General features: G+C 35.3%; 1 protein-coding gene across 6 annotated transcripts in view; it reads left to right on the top strand.

Moving 5' to 3' along the window:
- Positions 1 to 18,432, top strand: part of LOC127843771 (RUN domain-containing protein 1-like) — a 50,353-nt gene extending 31,921 nt beyond the window's left edge. For 5 of the 6 annotated variants that reach the window (XM_052373559.1, XM_052373552.1, XM_052373544.1 and 2 more), the window contains exons 10-17: positions 1,484 to 1,543; positions 3,293 to 3,432; positions 3,698 to 3,806; positions 9,295 to 9,387; positions 9,919 to 10,029; positions 12,737 to 12,927; positions 14,370 to 14,464; positions 14,877 to 18,432. In XM_052373559.1, coding sequence (XP_052229519.1) covers positions 1,484 to 1,543; positions 3,293 to 3,432; positions 3,698 to 3,806; positions 9,295 to 9,387; positions 9,919 to 10,029; positions 12,737 to 12,927; positions 14,370 to 14,464; positions 14,877 to 14,983 — 906 coding nt within the window. In that variant the 3' untranslated portion in view covers positions 14,984 to 18,432. The remainder of the gene's footprint in view (positions 1 to 1,483; positions 1,544 to 3,292; positions 3,433 to 3,697; positions 3,807 to 9,294; positions 9,388 to 9,918; positions 10,030 to 12,736; positions 12,928 to 14,369; positions 14,465 to 14,876) is intronic. The other variant, XM_052373570.1, reaches the window with a different exon arrangement.
- The last annotated feature ends 3,105 nt before the right edge of the window (positions 18,433 to 21,537 follow it).

A 21,537-nucleotide genomic window follows, 5' to 3' on the forward strand; every position in this document is an offset into this window, starting at 1 on the left:
ACGATATTTATTGTCAAAATAATTTCTAAAAACAAATGAGAACCATCCAACATACATCATACACAGACCAAACAAAGTATAAACAATTTTGACAATTTGAATACAAACATTGAATTGTATACGATGATTTTTTGTGCGATCAGAATACAGTACAATACAAATGTATGCAATTGAATGTAATTTTTCAATAATGAACGAACTAAATGAGTGTAACGATAACGATACAGCGTGTTTGATTTTTATTTTATTCAAAGGAATTGTCAATGGCAAATAATTCGCGAGATACTCCGGTACTTTAGTTGAAATTCACTATGAAACTTTTAATCGAAATTTCATCAAATCTTAAAAAAGAAACATATGCCGAAATTTGTTTGATACTTTGGAAAAAAAAGTGAAAGTTTGTGTTTAGGAATTTGAGCACTTTTTCTTCAATATTTACCATAATTTAATGTGAAAAACCGAAATCGGCCATATACGGAATTATCATTGTTTTGACAGTTGACATCCGATGGTAATTGTATGAAGTATGAAGAGAAGCTGACGAAATATTAACACAATCGCGCAGAAGTAAATATATCAGCGTATTATCTGTATCTGTTTCTAATTTTCGTTAATTTTAAAATTATTTAACATTTGCTATAGTATACAATAAATATTTGTAAATATTTTTACTCGGGTAATCGCTGCTGTAAAGACACAGCGTGATTCTGTGGATCGATGCCGAGGCAGAAACAGACGCAGCTGTTTTTATTTGGAGAAAACAGTTTGTGTTTGGAAACATGGCTAGCACGATTTTGGTGCACCAAATCTTTTTCAGTTTTTTGTCGTTCGGAAACTGGAAAAGAATCACATTATCTTTTCCAGAACGTGAGTTACAGCGAAAGGCCGCACAGATAACCATTTTCCCTATTACTGTGAAAACAATTTCACGAAAATATCAATGCAAACAGAAAAAATAAAACCTGAATTCTGATCTATCGCTTATCTTCTAAGCGGACGCAAAAATGCTTGTTCAGCTCTGACGTCACACAACAGGGGAAAACAAGGGAGATAAGCGAATCAACGCTTTGCGAGTTACAATCATACAAGTCAACAAAATCATCTTTTTCAGGTTAAACACAACACGCAAACGTAATTTTCCCGATAATTTAATCATATTTCAATGTGAATAGCGTTTAATATATTGACTTTGGATTTTCTTTAAAATTGACCTTTAAGCTCTTGCCAAAATTGTATAGTATTCAACGGTATTGTAACAACTTGCACTTGCACAATGCTATAGAAACAAAATTAATTGCATAGATATTAACTTCATTCAAGCAGGGTTCTCAGAGCAAGGTGTAATGAAAAGATATAGAATTTAGTCTAAAGTCTTTAGTATAAGTATACAATTCGTTAAAAAAGAAAACATGATGACAATTAATGTGGCCAGTGTATCAAATTGCATGTAAACATTAGTTTTTTCTTTTTCTTTGTCAAACAGTTCAGTTTTGATGATGGGACAGTAAGCAAAGAGACGAAAGATGCAGCTAAGCATGCAAAGGTACATGTAGATTGTGTGAAACAATGCGTTTGTTGTTAATCTGTGTTACCATTCTGATTATAATGGGCACCTTGTAACTTTTTGGGATTAGGGATTTTCAGGGTATTTTTAGCTCACCTGAGCACAACGTGCTCATGGTGAGCTATTGTGATCGCCTTTTGTCCATCGTGCGTTGTGCGTCGTCAACATTTACCTTGTTACCTGGCTATAGTAAAACCTTGTTAACACTCTAGAAGTCACATTTTTAGTCAAATCTTCATGAAACTTGGTCAAAACATGTGTCCCAATAATATCTTGGACGAGTTCGAAAATGGTTCCGGTTGATTGAAAAACATGGCCGCCAGGGGGCGTGGCAGTTTTCCTTATATTATACTTGTTAACACTCTAGAAGTCACATTTATTGTCCGATCTTCATGAAACTTTGTCAGAACATGTGTCCCAATAATATCTTGGACGAGTTCGAAAATGGTTCCGGTTGGTTGAAAAACATGGCCGCCAAGGGGCGGGGCAGTTTTCCTTATATGGCTATAGTAAAACCTTGTTAACACTCTAGAAGTCACATTTTTAGTCCAATCTTCATGAAACTTTGTCAGAACACGTGTGCCAATAATATCTTGGACGAGTTCGAAAATGGTTCCGGTTGGTTGAAAAACATGGCCCCCAGGGGGAGTGGCAGTTTTCCTTATATGGCTATAGTAAAACCTTGTTAACACTCTAGAAGTCACATTTTTAGTCCAATCTTCATGAAACTTGGTCAAAACATGTGTCCCAATAATATCTTGGACGAGTTCGTAAATGGTTCCAGTTGTATGAAAAAAATGGCCGCCATGGGGCGGGGCAGTTTTCCTTATATGGCTTTACTGTATGGTAAAACCTTGTTAACACTCTAGAAGTCACATTTGTGGTCCAATGCTCATGAAACTTGGTCAGAATATTTGAACTAATAATATCTGGGCTAAGTTCAAAAATGGTTGAGATCATTTAAAAAACATGGCCGCAAGGGGGCTTGGCATTTTTCCTTAAATGGCTATTTACTACAAAACCTTGTTAACACTCTAGAAGTCACATTTATTATCCAATCTTTATGAAACTTGATCAGAACATTTGTTCTAACAATAGCTTGAGTGAGTTTGAAAATGGTTATGGTTTGTTGAAAAACATGGTTGCCAGGGGGGGGGGGGGGGGCAGTTGTCCTTATATGGCTTTAGTGAAAACTTGTTGACACTATATTAGCCACATTTATTGGCCAATCTTTATTAAACTTGGTCAGAACATTTGTCCCAATGAAATTTTGCCAGAGATTGAAGCTGGGTCATATGAGCTCAAAAACTATGTCACAAGGTCAAATATAAAAAAACATGTTAAAAGTCACTTTTTTGGTCCAAAATAATCTTCATGAATCAGCTTGCATTTTTTCCAGAATAGTCTAGTTCCTTTGGCTTTCAGGTGAGCGCCTTAGGGCCTGATGGCCTTCTTGTTTGTCATTTTTGGGGGCCAACATTTGGTCGATTACCCTCAAACAAAAGTTAATATTTTTGGCTTAAAAATCCCTGTACACACTTTAAATATTATTTCATTGAAATTTCATACTATTATTTGCCTGTGTTTATTTTTTATATTTTTAATTAACTAACTATTCTTCATTTTCAGTATATTAAAAAATATTAGACAACCAACATGTATTCCAATGAAACTTTGCCTAATTCCCTATTACAACCCTGCTATAATATGTACACTTCTTTTGCTTAGCAGAATGACTGGGACAGGACAAGGGTGTTGAAGAAGACAATACAAATGCTGCAGATTTTCATAATTTCTCAGCTTGGTTGTGGCAGCAGGGACTTTAAGAAGAATGCAATGAAGAAAACCCCCAAGGGAAATCACTGGGGGTGAGTGAAGTTGATATGCCACTACATAATAGATAGATAATGTCAACTTGGTCAACATATTAAAAACACATCAGTTATTTATTTAAACATGGATTTGTATTTAATTCTAACAAAACAAAACACTTACATTAAAGCCATTATTTATATATACCATATACAAACTGTATTTAAACAAATATCTTACAAACTCAGATAAATAATCTGTACACACATCACACACATAAATGAAAAATTAATTAATGTATTTTGTGTTCCTCTCAAACAGCGATCTTCGTGCCAGACTTGAGCTTGCCATAGACAAGGTGTCCACAGCAGCCAAGTACCAGCCCACCTCGGACGGGGACAAATCAGAGTTCAACAGTGACTCTGAGGAGGTAGGGAGCAGTCCATTGGGCTGAGCTATAACACATATATATGTGGGGAGCATTCTAGTGGGCTGAGCTATGACAGCTATATATGTGGGGGGCATTCTAGTGGGCTGAGCTTTAACAGCTATATATGTGGGGGCATTCTAGTGGGCTGAGCTATAACAGCTATATATGTGGGGGGCATTCTAGTGGGCTGAGCTATAACAGCTATATATGTGGGGGCATTCTAGTGGGCTGAGCTTTAACAGCTACTTATGTGGGGGCATTCTAGTGGGCTGAGCTATAACAGCTATATATGTGGGGGCATTCAAGTGGGCTGAGCTTTAACAGCTACTTATGTGGGGGCATTCTAGTGGGCTGAGCTATAACAGCTATATATGTGGGGGCATTCTAGTGGGCTGAGCTATAACAGCTATATATGTGGGGGCATTCTAGTGGGTTGAGCTATAACAGCTACATATGTGGGGGACATTATAGTGGGCTGAGCTATAACAGTTACATATGAGGGGGGCATTCTAGTGGGCTGAGCTTTAACAGCTATATATGTGCGGTGGCATTCTAGTGGGCTGAGCTATAACAGCTATATATGTGGGGGGCATTCTAGTGGGCTGAGCTGTAACAGCTACATATGTGGGGTGCATTCTAGTGGGCTGAGCTATAACAGCTATATATGTGGGGGGGCATTCTAGTGGGCTGAACTATAACAGCTATATATGTGGGGGGGGGGGGGCATTCTAGTGGGCTGAGCTATAACAGCTATATATGTGGGGGCATTCTAGTGGGCTGAGCTATAACAGCTATATATGTGGGGGCATTCTAGTGGGCTGAGCTGTAACAGCTACATATGAGGGGGCATTCTAGTGGGCTGAGCTATAACACATATATGTGGGGGCATTCTAGTGGGCTGAGCTATAACAGCTATATATGTGGGGGCATTCTAGTGGGCTGAGCTTTAACAGCTACTTATGTGGGGGCATTCTAGTGGGCTGAGCTATAACAGCTATATATGTGGGGGGGGGGGGGCATTCTAGTGGGCTGAGCTATAACTGCTATATATGTGGGGGCATTCTAGTAGACTGAGCTATAACAGCTATATATGTGGGGGCATTCTAGTAGGCTGAGCTATAACAGCTATATATGTGGGGGGCATTCTAGTGGGCTTAGCTATAACAGCTACATATGTGGGGGGCATTCTAGTGGGCTGAGCTATAACAGCTACATATGTGGGGGGGGAGCATTCTAGCGGGCTGAGCTATAACAGCTACATATATTGGGGCATTCTAGTGGGCTGAGCTATAACAGCTGTATATGTGCGGGGCATTTTAGTGAGCTGAGCTATAACAGCTATATATGTGATAGAAATGTTAATCTGGCCAATTTTTTCAACAAGATTCTTTATTTGCAATTGGTTTTTATAAATCTTATAGTATTTTTTTAGCCGGATTTTTTTCGAAAAAATCTCGGCTTATAGATTGATGTTGTCGGGCGGGCGGGGGGGCGGGCGGGCGGGCGGGGTGGCGGCGTGCTCGAAAATGTTAAAGTTCTTATTTCATGTTATAACTTTGGTATGCTTGGACCTAGAGTCTTCAAACTTGACATGAAGGTTGGCCAGGATTAACAGATGACCACTGGTCATTTCAAGGTCATTCATTTGAAGGTCAAGGTCACTGTGACCTTCAATATAAAAAATGTTAAAGTTCTTATAACTTTGGTATGCTTGGACCTAGAGTCTTGAAACTTGACATGAAGGTTGGCCATAACTAGTTAGTAACCACTGGTCATTTCAAGGTCATTCATTTGAAGGTCAAGGTCACTGTGACCTTGAATGTAAAAATGTTAAAGTTCTTATTTCATGGTATAACTTTGGTATGCTTGGACCTAGAGTCTTCAAACTTGACATGAAGGTTGGCCAGGATTAACAGATGACCACTGGTCATTTCAAGGTCATTCATTTGAAGGTGAAGGTCACTGTGACCTTCAATATAAAAATGTTAAAGTTGTTATAACTTTGGTATGCTTGGACCTAGAGTCTTGAAACTTGACATGAAGGTTGGCCAGAACTAGTAAGTAACCACTGGACATTTCAAGGTCATTCATTTGAAGGTCAAGGTCACTGTGACCTTGAATGTAAAAATGTTAAAGTTGTTATAACTTTGGTATGCTTGGACCTAGAGTCTTGAAACTTGACATGAAGGTTGGCCAGAACTAGTAAGTAACCACTGGACATTTCAAGGTCATTCATTTGAAGGTCAAGGTCACTGTGACCTTGAATGTAAAAATGTTAAAGTTCTTATTTCATGTTATAACTTTGGTATGCTTGTACCTAGAGTCTTCAAACTTGAAATAAAGATTGGCCAGTACTAGAAGATGACCACTGGTCATTTCAATGTCATTCATTTGAAGGTCAAGGTCACTGTGACCTTAAATGTTAAAATTGTTATAACTTTGGTATGCTTGGACATAGAGTCTTCAAACTTGACATGAAGGTTTGCAAGCACACTTAGATGACCACTGGTCATTTCAAGGTCATTCATTCTAAGGTCAAGGTCACTGTGACCTTGAATGTAAAAATGTTAAAGTTCTTATAACTTTGGTAGGTAAAAATGTTAAAGTTCTTATTCCATGTTATAACTTTGGTATGCTTGTACCTAGAGTCTTCAAACTTGACATAAAGGTTGGCCAGTACTAGAAGATCACCACTGCTCATTTCAATGTCATTCATTTGAAGGTCAAGGTCACTGTGACCTTCAATGTTAAAATGTTAAAATTGTTATAACTTTGGTATGCTTTGACCTAGAGTCTTCAAACTTGACATGCAGGTTGGCCAGGATTAACAGATGACCACTGGTCATTTCAAGGTCATTCATTTGAAGGTGAAGGTCACTGTGACCTTCAATATAAAAATGTTAAAGTTGTTATAACTTTGGTATGCTTGGACCTAAAGTCTTGAAACTTGACATGAAGGTTGGCCAGAACTAGTAAGTAACCACTGGACATTTCAAGGTCATTCATTTGAAGGTCAAGGTCACTGTGACCTTGAATGTAAAAATGTTAAAGTTGTTATAACGTTGGTATGCTTGGACCTAGAGTCTTGAAACTTGACATGAAGGTTGGCCAGAACTAGTAAGTAACCACTGGACATTTCAAGGTCATTCATTTGAAGGTCAAGGTCACTGTGACCTTAAATGTAAAAATGTTAAAGTTCTTATTTCATGTTATAACTTTGGTATGCTTGTACCTAGAGTCTTCAAACTTGAAATAAAGATTGGCCAGTACTAGAAGATGACCACTGGTCATTTCAATGTCATTCATTTGAAGGTCAAGGTCACTGTGACCTTAAATGTTAAAATGTTAAAATTGTTATAACTTTGGTATGCTTGGACATAGAGTCTTCAAACTTGACATGAAGGTTTGCAAGCACACTTAGATGACCACTGGTCATTTCAAGGTCATTCATTCTAAGGTCAAGGTCACTGTGACCTTGAATGTAAAAATGTTAAAGTTCTTATAACTTTGGTAGGTAAAAATGTTAAAGTTCTTATTCCATGTTATAACTTTGGTATGCTTGTACCTAGAGTCTTCAAACTTGACATAAAGGTTGGCCAGTACTAGAAGATCACCACTGCTCATTTCAATGTCATTCATTTGAAGGTCAAGGTCACTGTGACCTTCAATGTTAAAATGTTAAAATTGTTATGACTTTTGGTATGCTTGGACCTAGAATCTCAATTTGATAATGAAATTGATGGAAACTTCAAACAATATCTTACTAATTTGCTAATAAAAAAATTGAGATCAAACTTTCCTAATTGTCAATTCAAGTTCATATTTGTGACCTTAAATGTTATTGTTGTTCATGTATATGCATGCATTCAAAACATAACACAAGGTTTGCTCATGCCTTGAAAAGTACTTACATTTCATTTTGACCTTTGAACAATATTTCAGTAATTTAAGTATTGCATTGACAAAAACACGAAAGGTACTTTCCTGTCATTTAAATCAAAAATCCGGCTTCAATGCGGTCATCTCCGACCGCGGAACTCTTGTTTAACATTTTTATTGCCCTACTTATATATATGTGTACTGTTTAAAATCAGGGATTTACATAGTGATTTCTTACTAATTTGACTTTCTTTTGCCCAGAGGGATAGTGAAATTTAACATTTACATGACCCAGTGCAGAATTTGCCCAATCTTAAAGTCAATGATTATACAATTAACAAACACATGCATTATAAGATTTTATTTAACAACCAATAAAATGTATTTAGTATTTAGATAAATTATATTTAAATGAATCATTTTAAAGCCACACACCTTGAAATGAAGTACATGTTAATCAATACATATAGACGCAATTTGAAAGTGTGCACAATTGTCATTAAATCTATAGCCTAGTTAGCAAGTTTGTTTTTTTATATTTTAAAACCGAAAGAAGGATTTCTATACGTATACGTACATTTCCACAAATGCGATAAGTTTCTAAGTTTTAAAGCGCAAAAAACGGATTTCTACCTGTAAACACCAGATATATTCTAATTGAGATAGATAAAATTAAATCAATAGCCTAGCTAGCAAGTATTTTTATTATTTTTCAAATGGTACTGCTTTAACAACCGAAAATAGGATTTCTAGACGTATACATCCATTTCGACAAATGCGATTATTTTTAATTTTAAAGCGCAAAAGAGACGGATTTCTACCTTGTAACCACCAGATATATTCTCATCTAATTGGCATAGATAAAATATGTTTCTTATTTATACTTAAATTCACTATGCCATGTTTTTCATTTCAAAGTGTGTGGTTTTAAGCAATATAAAAAATTCAACTGTTTTGTTTGTCAAAGGTTTGTTTTTGTCATTCTTTATTTTATGGGCTAAGCATCAATATGCTCTTAGAAAATTATCTGATGGACCATCCTTCTATTTCTGTAGTTGTTGTCTGGATAGGAAGTGTTTGGGTTTGAAATCAGTGCATGCATGCTATGGTGGATTATATTTGTGATGTAATCCTGTCTTAAAGGGGTTAAGATTGGGATTGCAAATCAAATTCAGCACAAGTTGATAATTTGATGATTTAATAATCCGAATCAAGAATACCTGTTAAAGTTGGGATCATCAAGTACAGACAATCCTGGAAGGGTTAAAGTTTGGGTCATACAGTACTGGAAATCTTGATATGGTGAAGGTTGGGATCATTGAGTTAGAAAATTCCTAAGGAATTAAAGTTGGGATACATAAAGTACATACACCTAAAACAGGTTAAAGTTGGGATTTTCCAATGAAGAAAAACTGAAGGTGGTTAAAGATTTGGCAATGCAGAACAGAAAAGCGTAAAAGAGTTGCTTGGGATAAACCAGAACAGTTGAGATAAACTGGGGCAAAAAACTAAAAAAAAAGGAAAACTGTCATGTTGTTTTATTTGATGATATTTACAGCCATTATCCAGTGTGTTATAAGTTGTACATGTGAACACTGGGATGTTTCAGAGTCATGAGCTGAGCAGTGCCCTTCTGACTCAGCTGGTGCGTAAGGACCTTGCCATGGCCCTTAGGGACCTCATACAGCATGGTCTTGTGGAGGTAAAGTTCCTAAACAAGGGCTTATATATGTATAGCTGCCTTCAAAGGGCTACATTACAAAACCCATGTAACACGCAGAAGGTTGATACCATCGTTATATCTTTGTAGTGTAGCTAGTACATTCCAAAGCTGGTTATAATAATGAATGCCATTATTTCAAATGGAATAATTTTTTTATGTTTACATTTTTGGATGAAAATAAATAAGTTGAATCATGAAATGATGGGTTTTCCTTAAAGAAGCAACCAGTATTGCAATTTTTGCCTAGATTTGTAATTGCATTCTTCTATACACAAGCAATGTTAGATCTCGGCTATGTAAGTGTATCTAAAAGCCTTCAATAGAAAAAATTATTATCATATTATAGCTCCACAAGTACAGAAGTTCTAAAACTAGACAAAGAAATTGAAAGCTAATCTTGCTTATTAAAAAGAAGGAACATTGGTATATGAATTATGATATCTGTTTTTAATCTCTTCGAAATGACCTGTTGACATGCTTTTATATAACTCGCACTGGACATTATTTCAGATGAGTCAGAATCGCAGTATTGTGCCGTGGGGTTGCTTACCCTCACGTTCAGCTGATATCACGCGGGAGATGCACGCATGGGACCTGCTACTAAAGTATTATGAAATGAAGGTTTGTTTTATTCTCTCCCCTAATGCATTAGTATGTTGTTCCATGTTATTGCAATTTAATTTGAATAGATACCTTTTTATGCAACCATATAGCAGTTGCATTGTTGGTCTGAATGTCTGTGACATAACTTTGCCATATATTGATGGATTTTGAAAAAACTAACTTGTTTTAATTTCAACCAACATAAGACGACATTTTATCTGTAATACCTGTCTTCCTACCTCAAAGGTCAAGGTCATTCTTAGATGTTAAAGGTTGAATTTTGCCATTAGCAGCTAGAAAATTCCTGTCTCAGCCGAAATGTTGCCATATATTGATCAATTTTGAAATGAATAATCACAATTTACCACCATTATAAGACAACATATGGCAAATAATTCCGTCTCAAAGGTTAAGGTCAGGCGTGGCGGTTGTCCAGCGAGGTGTGTGGTGTGTGATAAACCTTTAGCTTGTTACCACTATAGATGCCACATTGCTATGCCCCCGTTAAAGTGGCATACATGTATAGCAGTCGCACTGTCTGTCTGTCTCTCTGTCAAGCATTTTGTTTCCTGGAGGTTTTTTGTACACAGCACTTTCAGATAATGAGCTGATTTCTTGTACATGACTTACAGATGAAGTGTGAAATTTGTTCTGGTCCATTGAATTTTGGCGAAGTTATGGGCCTTGGACTTATTTTTTTTTATATGATTACTGTTTTCGGGAGGTTTTTTACACAACACTTTAAGATATTGAGCTGATTTTTGGTATGTGAGACTACCTACATGACTTACAGATGAAGTGTAAGATTTGGTCTAGTCCATTGATTTTTGGCGAAGTTATCGGTCTTAGAATCAGAATTTTTTGGTATGTTTTTTTACGCAACGCTTTCATATATTGAACTCATTTTTGGTATGTGAGCAGGGGTGTCGGGATTATTCTGCAAATCCGGTATCAGGGGTGGGGAGTGGCAAGCAATATGTTTTGCAAAATATATATGATGTGATAAAGAAATACCTACATGACCTACAGACATAGTGTGAAATTCGTTCCGGTCCATGGATTTTTGTTGTTATGGGTCTTGGACTTAGAAATTTATATATATTATATCTTTGTCCAAAGGTTTTTAAAGGAAAGCTTTCAGATATTGATCTGATTTTTGGTATTTTAGTCTACCAACATGACTTACAGATAAAGTGTGAGTTTTGCTTTGGTTCATTGATTTATTTGCTAGGTTATGGGTCTGTTTTCTCTAAAATAGCTGCTGTGGTACTTCAAGAGTAATGGGGTCATTGTGTTTTGCTTTTGTAATACCCCGCCATCGGTGGAGGGATATTGTTTTGGCGTTGTCCGTCCGTCTGTCTTTCCGTCCGTCCTGAGCCATATTTTGGAAGTGCTTCGACGGATTTCATTGAAACTTGGTATGAGTATATATATGGATACTAGGATGATGCACACCAAATGGCATTGTACACCTTTTGTTAATTACGGAGTTATAGCCCTTTGTATCTTGAAAAAAAGCTTTTTTGAGTGTCAAATGTAACACTTTTGTGTCCAGAAGCATATTTGCGGTGGATATAAATTCAACGACTTTGCTTGTTTTGTTTTTGCATTTTAAGCTCTACTATTATATATAAAATATATATAGTGGAGCTATCCTACTCACCCCGGCGTCGGCGTTTCCGATTCCGTTAGCGTGCAAATGTTAAAGTTTTCGTACTACCCCAATTATTTTCATTGTCCCTTGACATATTGCTTTCATATTTTGCATACTTGTTTACCATCATGACCCCAACCTATAAACACGAGCAGACAACTGTATCAATTATTTTGACAGAATTATGGCCCCTTTTATACTTAGAATATGCATATTATTGATAAATCTATGTTAAAGTTTGACAAAACAACACTTACCTGACATACCACAATGCACTTCACTCAAACCATCCCCCACGCCCCCCAAAATTTTTTTTTTCCTATTTTTTAAAGATAATCTATTAAATGATCACCCACCCACATTATACCCCCCCCCCCTCTCCATGATGGCTTACGTTATACTGTCAAGCACTCGAATTGTCGAGCGCGCTGTCCTCTGACAGCTCTTGTTCCTGTGCCTTACATACTATTAAAGCTGCATGTGCAGGGATCTTAAGGTTACAAACACAACATTTACTCAGGCCAGCTAGCTCAGTAGGTTGAGCGATGGACTTCAAATCCAAGGATCATATGTTATATCGCCATCTGGCCACATTATTTATGTGGGAATTTATCATGAAATCCTCTCTACTGCTCATTTTTTGCCCTACCTATGATTCAAGTAGAGTAGTTGTCAGGTACAGACATAATTATGTTTACTTTGTTGTGGAAGCCCAGCTCTCCTAAGAAAAGTGTTTGTAAATTATAGTATTCATTTTCATATGTACAGTTCTAAGTTACACACCTTAATCTGCGTCTGCCTGCTTGGAAAAAAGTATACTTTATATTGTATCAAAGCTGAAAGCAAAACATGTGAATGTCATAGTTTTTAATTTACATTCACGTCATCATATGTTGCAGTATTAAACGTGACATCTTCTATATTTCATTCCCTATCTTTAAAAAGGCAGTGCAGCCAAAATGTGTATAAATGTCTATAAATTTTTGTGTGAAATATGTTTTACTCCTGCTGAATTTATGCCAGCTTAAATAAGGTAGTTTGAATATACAGAGAGTTTATGTATTTCTACAGAATGGCCAGGAGTACAATCAGTCCCCAGCAAGGAAACTCTCCCAGTCTTTCCACCTAGAAATCGTGGGTGGAAAGCCAATAACATCCAAGCAGACATTGCTAGGGACCATTAACACAATCATCTCTACGCACACGCATCTCAAACGATCCGAGGATGCACATTTCAAGGCTTTTGTCTGTCTTGCTCTCAAGTATGTACTTTATGATTTGAGCTTCACTTATCGCAAAAGGGTAAGTAGTCTGATTAGATTTTAGTCTGATTAGATTTAAATTCACCTATGCACACATTTCATAGGAAACTGTTGGACATTGATTTGCTTGATAGGTAGACAGAGGGGGTAATTACATGATAGTCAAGATGGCAACGTCCTTGCTGAGACAGTTTTTTTCCAGCCGTTTCAAACCTTTTATCACTTTTATTACCGGTAATTGTTAAAATTCCACTCACTTTCCAGCCATATGAGCAAGAAAGTGATTAGCATTTATTATGTATTTATAATCGCTCTCTATCTCGACTTTACTTGCTGCGAATTTTATTAGCAGGAGCTGTAATTTTGTGACCCGCTAAGAAATATTGCAGGTAGTAAAGTCAAGATATAAAGTGAATATTAATAAGATTTAAATGCTTATCACTTGCTTACCAATATGGCTGGAAAGTGAGCAAGCAGCATTTGAACAATTAAGTAATAAAGGTTTTACAACTGCGAACAATACCTGTCTCGGCATTGACGTCTCTATCTAGTATGTCAAGTGATTACCCCCTCTGTAGATAGATCTTAAAAAGGGGAAACGCCTAATGGTTCAGTTATTACCCTTTATTTATGTTCATGTTAAAATTTTGTTAGGGGCATATTTCAAAAATAAAAGGTCTCAATTTGAAACTTTGTTTGTAAGAGGCTCACTTTGAAGGGAAGTGGTTTAGTGCCTCAGAAGTGTAAGTCTTGCTTCCATATTTTCAGACTTATTGCCTTTGTTAATTTGTTTGCTTTATTTTTTGCCTAGTTCGTATCTTGTAAACTATAAGAGGTATAAACATGAAACTTCATAGATCTGCAGGTCACTTTGAGAGGAATTATAGTGCACACGAACCATTACGCTTTCTTCCATTATCGCAGTTATAGTCCTTTGATTATTTAATGTAACTTTGGTCTCCTAACACTTTAAGATTTGCTTTACACATTTTCCCCTATAAATCTTATATATTAAATATATACCTTAAAACCACTGTAAGATTTTCCTCCGACAAAGCAGCGTGTGGGAGGGCATATGTTAGGCAAAACAGTAAGGCTTAAATTAAGTATTAATGAAAAACGTTAAAATAAATTAAAATTAACTAAATGAATGAAAAACAAGTGATTCTTCTCTTAAATTGTGTTATTTGTGATTAGTTACTGGTATTTGTGGGTTTAAATTACAATCCTGACGACCCATTCTCTCAAAAACTTACTCAAAGGCACAGTTCCTACATAGTTTGCTGTCATAGAAAAATCTCAAAATAGTGTCTCTGTAAGTCTTACCCTTTCGATGGAAACAAGCTTAAGTATATAGATATTTACTCAATTAAAAACAGAAGAAACATTCCTTATCCATGAACCAAAAGTTTTGTGGCTTAAATTGCTGCGCATGTTTTCAGTGAGAGCAAGCTGAGTCAGTGGTTGAAGCTGATATTCCGGACACAAACACTGGTTGACAACTTCTATCAAGACTGGAGCTACGTAGCTCGCACTGGTAATTGATAAACCAGCAGTTCTTTATACAAAGTACCTTTTAATTTTAATGCTAGTTTTTTGTATTGCCTTTGCTGCTTTTAAATGTGTTAGACAAAAGAAATATAAAGAAAGGTAAATATATTGTTAGTGTGTATTAGTACAATGAAACTTAAAAACATGTGTAAGAAACTCCATGAAATCATTACCCCGGTATTAAATGTTAACATGTTTTTCCAAATTTGTTTCCCATCTACAATGATCTTGTATACCAGTGACAAACCATAGCTAAACTTTACCACAAAATGTGTATAAACCTGGAAGCATCATATTTACAGACTAGATGAAATAGTACACTTAAAAGTGCTCTTTAACAACATAATTTTAAAAAACAATATGTCATGCAATATTTTTTGCCTCATTTCCTACTGCAGGTTTTGATGACTCCATGAAGTCACTGGACAAGCTTTCGCATGTCAAGTTCCGACTCCCGGATGATCTGGCAGTGCGGCCCTTCAGCAACATCAAGGATGCATTCTAGTGTGGAACGACATCCTATCAGTGTTGTTGCACTCATAAGAAACCAGTCCTGTCTCCACATATTAGGGACCAAAGATGTTGTTCTTTTTGTCAATGTGGTTTCCTGTAGACACTTACACACTTAGCACACTTTGATTTTAGTGTTTTTTCCATGACGGTATTTGAATCTTTAAAATACATATTGGAGTAACAAAAGTCGTACTAAAAAAAACCAGAGAATTTTTGTTTTTGCAAAACACCATCAAAGGAGTAAAATGTTTTTAATAACACAAATAAAATAATACGTTAATCTGATTTGTTATGAGCTTTAGATAACTAACAAAATGTCCTGCAAACAAAATATCCTTTAGGGTAGCTGTACTTTGCCGTCACATTGCATGGCCCAGTATGTTTGTTACACTGGATTGTGAGATGACTCCATTCATCAGAATCTGTCTTCTTTTTCATTCAAAATTATTCTTGAGCATGATCAATATGTTGAGAGGTGTAAACCCTCAGCAGGCTCAGGTATAGGTAGTGTAGTCACTTGTGAATCTAACTAAGGTAAGCTTTTAATTGGTATAATTGGCTAAACTAATCACTTGACTTTTGGCATTTTAACCAGAAAGTGCCAATTAATGACATTATTTCATCAATAATCTGGTAGGAAATACAAATTAAATTTTCTAATCATAAGAACTTTTTCTGCTAGTATGATTTCATTTATTTCTATGTTCAGACCTGTGTAGAGTTTTTTCATTCAAACACATAACTGCCAATTATACTTTAAATACATTTTATTATTTACATGGAGTTAAAAGCTTAAGTTGTTTATTTCCCTGTTCATCTTCTGGCGCAAGGCGTAAAATGGCATGTTGTTTAACAAATCTCATTTTCATGGTTAACAACTAATTCAATTGTTAATGTTATGGTATTCTGTTGTATTTAAATTATAATTGATGTAAAATAATTAAATTTGTATTCTGAATTATCTTCCTAATTTGATCATATTGGCATTGTGGTAATTGTGTACCTAAGTAAAAGTATTGTCTTTCTTTGAATAAATCTATTATGTTGATCACTATCTATTCATATTTGTTATTCCAGGAAAAAAACAACACAGACTCTTCTAAGTCATTTTCTGTATTCAATGTAAATGGTACAGGGTAGATTATTGTTAAATTTTGGTATTTTACATCAATCTATACAAAACAATTAATGCAATACGTTTTTACCAATATATTTGTTTATACAACTTACAAGTACATGTGGTTATACATTCCATACTTTTTAGGCCCCTGGTAGGGTGGCATATAGCAGTTGAACTGTCCGTCAGTATGTCAGTCAGTCTGTCTGTCCGTCCGAAAAAAACTTTAACATTGGCCATAACTTTTTCACTATTGAAGATAGCAACTTGATATTTGGCATGCATTAGTATCTCATGGAGCTGAACATTTTGAGTGGTGAAAGGTGAAGGTCATCCTTCAAGGTCAAATGTCACATATATGGCGTCGGTCCTTCCGAAAACTTTAATATTGGCCATAACTTTTACAATATTGAAGATAGCTACTTGATATTTGGCATGCATGTGTATCTCATGAAGCTGCACATTTTGAGTGGTGGAAGTTCAAGGTCAAGGTCATCCTTCAAGGTCAAAGGTCCAAAAAAAAATTTTTTTTTTTTCAAAGCGGCGTTCTCATGAAGCTGCATATTTTGAGTGGTGAAAGTTCAAGGTCACAGTCATCCTTCAAGGTCAAGGTCATCCTTCAAGGTCAAAGGTAAAAAAAAAAATTCAAAGCGGCGTTCTCATGAAGCTGCACATTTTGAGTGGTGGAAGTTCAAGGTCAAGGTCATCCTTCAAGGTAAAAGGTCCCCCCCCCCCCCCAAAAAAATCAAAGCGGCGCAATAGGGGGCATTGTGTTTTTGACGAACACATCTCTTGTTCTGTACATTTTTCTGGATATTGACCATATAGAAGGACATATTGCATGAATTATTTATTTAACATATATTTATCCAAAATTGTGCGTTATACTGGTAATTATTGTAAAATAGTGTTTTATGTTATATCTGTTTGCATAATTGTATACGCAAATGCATTCCAAAGGAAGGTAACATTGTATGATTGCTGTGTGCATAATGGTATTTTAACAAGCATGTACATGATCTGTAGTGTTTTGATTCATTGTCTTGCTGAGAAATCCAAAAAAGAACTTTACAGACTCTCAGACTGTGCAATACTATATATGTTTTATTTACCTGTTATGTTTATTTGAAAGTTTACTATGTTATGTAGTGAAAATTTACTCGTTTAAAACTTACTCATTGTTGGTTGTTCAGTCTTGGTTGTGTTATATGATTATTTATAAGACGTTAAAATGATTGATTCTCAAACAGTTATCGTTCTATGTTTTGATAAACAGTTGTTTTATCTGTTTTCTGTTCTTTAATTCAGTCAATATGGCTGTTTGTTAAAGATTTATAGAAATTCAGGAGGCTTTTTCCTGCAGACTTAATATTTCAACAAGATTATAAATGACTTTAAAATGATACCTTGTGTAACTTGTAAAAGTGTACAGCAATTGTAAAGTAATTGTGTATGATTTTGTTTTGTCTTTTTAGGACCTTACAATAGTAAGAGTCAGAATATATCTTTGGTAGAAATCCACGAGATTTAACTTAAGTTTTTATTTTTATGATTTACATGATTTATGTTGTATTTTGCTCATTTGTATTTCAATATTTATTGTTGTGTTTTTTGTTTTCACCTATATCCGAATTGTCAAAAATATTTTTGCCGCTGTTTTTAATTGAGATTGTCTTTCTTGTTTGTTGATCAGGACTCAAAAGAAAATGGGGGTTTAGGAATAAAAATAGCAGGATATGCTGACTTCATTGTCAAGACATTTGTTTCACTGCATTTTTAATGTGTTATTTGAAGCATAAGAGTATCACACTGTCTAAAATAATGTAAGTTCCATTTCCTATACATGTATTTCTGTTATCAGCATACTGGCTATTGCAATAATCAGTACATGTTTCATTTATTATGCTCCCCCAAATAATTTTTTTGGGGGGGAGCATATAGTCGCGGCTTAGTCTGTCCGTGCGTGTATCCGTCCGTCCGTGCACAATTTTTGTCCGGGCTATTTCTCAGCAATTAATGACCGGAATTTAATTAAACTTTATGGGAAGCTTCACTACCAAGAGGAGATGTGCATATTATCAGCCGGTTCTGGTCTGATGATTTTTCACAGAGTTATGGCGCTTTTAAATTTTCCATTAACTGTACATATAGTGCATTTCTTGTCCGCCCAACTACTAGACGTTTCCTTTTATCTGAATATATAGTGCAATATTGTGACAAAAAAACTTTGGGGAGCATCACCGTCTCCGACGGTTTCTTGTTATCAGTTGATTGTCATTCAATTAATCATATTATTTCAAATATATCACCAGTTTGTAAATGTTGAGGGTTGTTACAATATCACACTAGTGTTACTCTATTTTGCATTTACTCTAGAATAGTATAAACGGAGGAAGGTTAAATATATATATATTGTGGTGCTGGTTGTATTGCAAACACTACTAAATGTATCAGTAGTTGGTGCAATCAAAAGTGACTAAAGACCAATGGCTTTTTTATACGTCCCTTTTTGACATGGCCTATAATTGGAATGCATGAGAGGGCAGACTGGCGCCAAGAAGGTGGGAGGCAGGAAATCTTTGTCCAGTGCATAACTTTGTCTAGAATTGATGGAATTTGGTGTGCAAGAACCAGGTTATTAGGTTCAAGATCAATGTCAAAGCTTAAGGTCAAAGGTCCATGAACATTTATACCGGTATTTGACTCTTTATCAAGAGCATAACTTTTTTTGGCATAAGTGATCAGCATGCTGGGCAGAGTGATGCATTTAAGCACCAGGTCCCAGGATCTAAGATCAACGTCACAACTCAAGGTACGCTTAAATTAAGGTATTTTTCAAACAATCAAACAGTGATTTGCTTAAGAAGTAGTGTTGCTCATGAAAAGTAGGTCCCTAGAAGTAGGTCCAAGGTAAAGATCAAAGATTAAGGTCAAATTAAGGAACTTGAAAGGTGTGAAGTACTTTTTTAAACCAATACTTTGTACAGCATAGATAGATTTTCAATTGATGTAGCAAAAGTGATCTGTATGATGTGGTGGAATGTCATGAGCAAGAAGCAGTCCTTAGGTATAAGGTCAACATCACCAATCAACATCTAAAATCAAAACATAATTTTGAGCAAATTAAGGATTTTGACATAAATTTGCAGTAGTGACAATGATTGAGTAGTACACACTGTCATAAAAGGCTCTTGGTTAAAGGTCAATGTAAAAAGTTAAGGTCAAAGGTTAAATAAGACCATTTAATTGAGACTTTGTCCAATCTTCACCTAATTTTTGGTATTACTGACTGGCTGATATTAGTGACAATAGTACTCTTGTTTTCTTTTTGCATTAAATACATTCCCTTAAAAGCTATTGTTTAATTATAGTGTTTACTTGAAAAAGATTGCATTTAAATGTTAGATAATTTAGCCATGTGTATAGGTGACAGGTTTGCATTTTCCATTTAGATTTCCGTATAATTAGTTTTATTAGCTTTTATTTTACCTTGACATAATAATTATTTAAATTAAAGTATAATTATTTATCTGCTTGACAACACAAATGCAGCATAACTTTTCCAATTATAAACTGCCTTGAAATGAAAGATATTCCATGAAATATTTTGTAGCGAATATATTGTTAATGATATTTCTGATTTGAACAAATGTTGAATGCACTAACACGTGGTTTAATAAAACGAGTTAAAGCACCATTCTCTGCTGTTTTGTGTCTTCATATTAGGTAGCGGAATTGAAAAACACTTATCTTGAATTGTTAAATGCTACATTGAACTTTATCGTCACATATGGTTAAATTTGAGCAAAGTATTGCTGCTGTATTTGCTAATACATAACATAGTGAAATGAAAATACAACTTCTAGACCGTTAACTTGAAAACAATTCGACTTTAAACCTAAAAATGCAAACTTGACCTTGTTTGGACCAGTGTAAAAAATGATTTTAAACAGAGACAACATTATGAAGTCAGGGAATTAACTCGCAACTGAAGCAAATTATTTTTCATGTCAAAATATTTATGTGCTGAAATTGCGTATTTTAATCTTGATGGAAACTTAGCCTTAGCCAATCATTAACACCACAGCTTAGTTTCTCATGTCTCTCATGGCTGGCATCTTTAAATCAAGATAAGTGTTATTTGAATGGTAAAACCTTCAACTGTGTATTTAGTTAGAAGGTATGTATTTTATTGGATATGTGCAGTTAAAGCAACTAAGGCACAGTTGCGAAAATGTCACTTTTTTTAAATGTGTCAAATATTTAAAAAAGAATCTATGCATTTATGATTACATTTAAACAAGCAAAATAACACTCCTGACTTAAAAATGATAAAGTATATGTTTCTTTATTGAAAATTGTCAATCATAAGTAGAAACAAATTAAGTGTTTGTAATCCTTTTCGTTTACTATTCAACAAAAGGTTTGTACACGGGATGACTTAAATAACCATGCCAATTCAAAAGACTCCATGGTCGAGAGATAGAACATAAACTCTTGCCTCTAGAGGTCCCTCGTTTGAACACCAGACCTGCATATTATTATTCCAAATATAGTTTTTATATTCAATTAATTTAATGGCATTTTTTTCTTCAAAATACAACCTCTGTTAACATTGTCAGCTTTACAGGCTGTCAGAGTTTTTAGCAACCGAGCCTTGAACATTATATACATGCAAGGCAGCAAGTTAAATAAATATTGAGGTGCTGTTTATAATACTTTGATACATATGAGAGATCTGGTAAAATGTCATCTTCACATTTTGCTTCCTGCTGGGCGGATTATAAAGAATGAACGAAGTCATTAATTACAAGAGCAGTCAACGTTAATAACTTATTGTTACATCAGTTGAAATTAATGCAAATAATGAATTGAAATTTGTTTCATGTAAATTATCAGAAGCATAGATAACATCAGATACTTACATAACGTATCTGACCAGAAGCTATGTGTCCCTAATATTACCATGTGCAGTAAATCTACAGTTTATTACTGTACACTTAAATCCGTAATGGTCAGCAATATATGGCAAACTATATATTTATGTAATCGGTGAGTTCAACTTAATTTTTTTCTTAACATATTCATACTGGCAAAAGCCCGCGTAGCGGGCGTTGACCGTTCATACATATGGAAATTTAGACCAAAAAAAAATAGACAAGGGATGCATCTGAAAAAAATTCGACACGCGTCATATATTTTCGCGATGCAATTACCTCCCTTGTATACCCTATTGTACACACCTGTCGTCAAACGTGCTTTGGTTCATTGTGAAAACCTTTGTCATTTTTCATACAAACATAACATCTCCTTCAGTTCCCTAATTGATCCGACAATTAACACGCGCGTGAAATGTTTTTTTTTTCTTGTTGCGAAATCCTAGTCTATGCCACTTAGAGCTTTTATTAATTACCAATAGAAAAAAAACT

Source organism: Dreissena polymorpha, chromosome 1 (assembly GCF_020536995.1).
Source record: "Dreissena polymorpha isolate Duluth1 chromosome 1, UMN_Dpol_1.0, whole genome shotgun sequence".
NCBI classification, from domain to species: Eukaryota; Metazoa; Mollusca; class Bivalvia; order Myida; family Dreissenidae; genus Dreissena; species Dreissena polymorpha.